Source organism: Aplysia californica, unplaced genomic scaffold (genome assembly GCF_000002075.1).
Source record: "Aplysia californica isolate F4 #8 unplaced genomic scaffold, AplCal3.0 scaffold01026, whole genome shotgun sequence".
NCBI lineage: Eukaryota > Metazoa > Mollusca > Gastropoda > Aplysiida > Aplysiidae > Aplysia > Aplysia californica.
The window spans coordinates 87,960-91,149 of record NW_004798296.1 but is presented as its reverse complement, the minus strand read 5'-3'; the positions used below and the strand labels follow the sequence as shown (position 1 = coordinate 91,149).

The 3,190-nt window shown below is 47.3% G+C and overlaps 1 protein-coding gene across 4 annotated transcripts in view; it reads right to left on the bottom strand.

The window, feature by feature from the left end:
• Positions 1-270: 270 nt before the first annotated feature.
• LOC101864109 (CX3C chemokine receptor 1) overlaps positions 271-3,190 on the bottom strand; it is a 57,305-nt gene continuing 54,385 nt past the window's right edge. For all 4 annotated transcript variants that reach the window (XM_005111212.3, XM_005111213.3, XM_035973136.1 and 1 more), the window contains one exon: positions 271-2,174. In XM_005111212.3, the coding sequence (XP_005111269.1) occupies positions 1,061-2,174 (1,114 nt within the window). In that variant the 3' untranslated portion in view covers positions 271-1,060. The remainder of the gene's footprint in view (positions 2,175-3,190) is intronic.

Here is a 3,190-nt window from a genome sequence, read left to right as displayed (position 1 = left end):
CCTGCCTGTCTGTCTGTCTGTCTGTCTGTCTGTTTGTCTGTCTGTCTGTCTGTCTGTCTGTCTGTCTGTCTGTCTGTCGGCGTGCCTTGCGTTTTCAGCACGTAACGACTCTTATTTGCCGGCGTTCTTCTCTTTACTCAAACAAACAAACAAACGCAGACTTGTGGTTGCTCATGTTCTTTTCTGCAGCAATATGTTGCTGCTGTGATGTCTGGTAAGAAGATTTTTTTTTTGGTGCAAGATGATTAACATGTTTTTTTGCTGCCATGGTGGCTGCCATGGTGGCTGCCATGGTGCCTGCCATGTAAAGAGAACGGCAGGTTCCTTATTCTTGTGACTCGAACTCTTGCTTGTTAATTTGTTTCTGGAAGGTCTGTATCCGCGTGAGGACTTCCGTTGACATTGTGTTGTTTGTAGGACTGATGCAGTCACGTCGTTTCAAGGAAATTGTGTGTGTGTGTGTGTGTGTGTGTGTGTGTGTGTGTGTGTGTGTGTGTGTGCGTGCGTGCGCGTGCGTACGCGGTGGCAAAGGCGTATATGTCTGTTGTACGTTTTTTTCCATTTGAATGTTTCATGCCCCAGTCGACACGACAACACAATAGGACTCGTGCAGGAGGCAGACCCTGGTTGTCAGGGCCATCCGAGGTTGTTTGGAGTATCGTAGACCAACATCCCAGAAGAATGATCGTGAGTTGTTGGCGAATTCTTTGACATGGTTGGCTCCTTCTTTGCTATCCAACATCTTACATCGTTATCTCTCCATATTTCTTGTGTTTGTTACTGTTTTATAACAACTCTAATCTTCTGTGATCTATGTTGCAAGTGCTGCAAACTGTTACGAAAACAAGGAGAAAGATGGATATATACGATACAATATCCTCGCCTCGTAGGGTGGGAACTCACGTCTTCTGCGTCCAGGGCCCCGAGTCTGAGGATTACTTCACAGACGCCGATGCGTCGCTGTAGATCGAAGCAGCTCAGGGGCAGCCATGTCGTTTTAATCCATTAGAACACAATTTGATGTCAAAGGTCAATTCAAATTTTGAAAAACGCCACACACCTACACATTGGTTCCTATGTAATCCATGTCCAACCTTTCCATTTGCTCCACGTTGTTCCCCGCGTGAATCGTTGTGGTTCCCTCAAGTCTTTTCACCGACGCCACGCCCCCCGTCAGTTCTTCAGACGGGTGTCTCCCATTGGCTTGATTCATGAAGCTATCACCCAGCTCCTCCTCCGTGATGCCTTGATTGGATGACGATGGCCTTAGCCCCTCCTCCCCGGAGCCCCCGGCGGATGTCGAGGGCACGGGCGTCCACTCACGTCTGCCCGGACGACACTCTGCACACACGTCGTATCCGCACCAGAAGCGGCAAAATCCGCCTCCGCAGCACCCCGACCGCACCCCTCTCAGCGCACTGAAGAATCCGCTGTGTAGACGCGCCCGGAAGGTCTTGCTCATGGCGAGGTAGAGGAATATCTTGAAGCTGTAGAAGGCAAAGGTGAAGGTCATGTCCAGCGTCTTGAGCAGGGTGATGGTGTTGCTGAAGCGGTCCACGGCCTTACAGTCCAGCTTGAAGAACCCGCGCATGAACAAGAAGTCGGTAATGTTGAGGGTGGCGGTGAAGGTGGCCAGACACATGAACACGAGACACAGGACCAGACAGATCGTCCGGAAATCACACAGCGTCGGGAGCTCGAGAAAATACTTTGACATCTCGGTAGCCACCGCTTTTTCCTCCGCTGCCGTGCGTCGGATCATGGCTGTGGCGGTCAGGAAGAAGCAGGCGGAGACTAGCACGAGCGGCAAGAACAGCTCTGTCATGTTGTCCAGCACGGGCCAGTACCACGCCATAAAGCTCTGGGAGAACTCCTCTGTGTACATGCAGCCCACCTCCGGCTGGGGCTTGCTCCAGGTCCAGAAGTGGTTAATGTCCAGGCACACCACCAGGATGGTCAGCAGCATGACCACGTTCCGGGCGCGCTCCAGGGAGCACATGACGTACGTCCGGCGCGGCCACCGGGAGGCGATGGTCATCTCTACGGCCACGGCCACGAGGAGCCAGGGGCTCAGGTGCTTGATGAACATGAAGGCGAAGGTGTAGGTCTTGCAGGCGGCGTCTGAGCTGCCGGTGATCATTGCGCTCAGGCTCTCCTCCATCACCTCGGAGTACCTGGCGAGTGGACGAGAGAGTGGAAATGTACTTTTGTTTCCGAAGAGTGGAAACATATTGCTTAATATTCTTGATTTAAAAATTTGACACACCATAAATATGCTTTAAAGAGTGGAACGACGATAAATATACTTTCTTTAAAAGAGTGGAAGTATGGAAAATGTGCTTTCTTGAAAGTGGAAATAGATAAAATATACTTTCTTCGAAGAGTTGAATTATCATTATTATAACATACCTTTTTCTAAGAGTGGAACTATGATAAATCTATATTCTTCAAAGAGTGGTTGTATTATAACTATATTTTCTTTAACAAGTGGAAATATGGAACATATTAGTTTTTCCAAGGAGTAGAAATATAATAAATATACTTTCTTCAACAAGCTTGAAAAGTGTACAGAACATTAAGAATGGGTATACTTTTTAAATGGTGTAATACTATCTTTAGCAAATCCTATTTTAAAAACACGTTGAAGATACTATTTTTCAATGCCGTGTTTTAAAGCATAAACGCGTTTTAAAAAGTGTATACTTCTTTCCAGGGTATTCTTTTGTATTTTAAAATATGATTTGGAAAGAATCACCAACAAATAATATTTGCATCATTTCGAAAAGGCGACAACTGAATTTTAAAAGGAGATGAAAGGGGTGGGTGTTGGAGGAGGGTGCTGATGGTGCATATCGTTAGGATTTTGATGCAGGAGTACAGAAAAGAAGGGGTGAAGTGTCGTTTGTTGTACGTGAAAAGATCGACGAATCCCTTTCCTTGTTTGAGTTGAGGAGATAGCTCATGTCAGTTCGATATATTGAAATGAAGGCCTGCTTGAGCGGAAAAGGTGGGTGGGGGGAGGGGTGGGGTGGGGGTGGACGAAGGGGGGCAAAAAATTTTGTTGAAGTGTTAGCGAAAGGGGAACGAATAATGGAGGAATGTGAGGGGCTACGGGTTGATGAAATCAAACAAAAACCCAGAGAGTTATTGAAAAATGTGAATAGGAAAACAGAGGGGGTGACACCGTGAA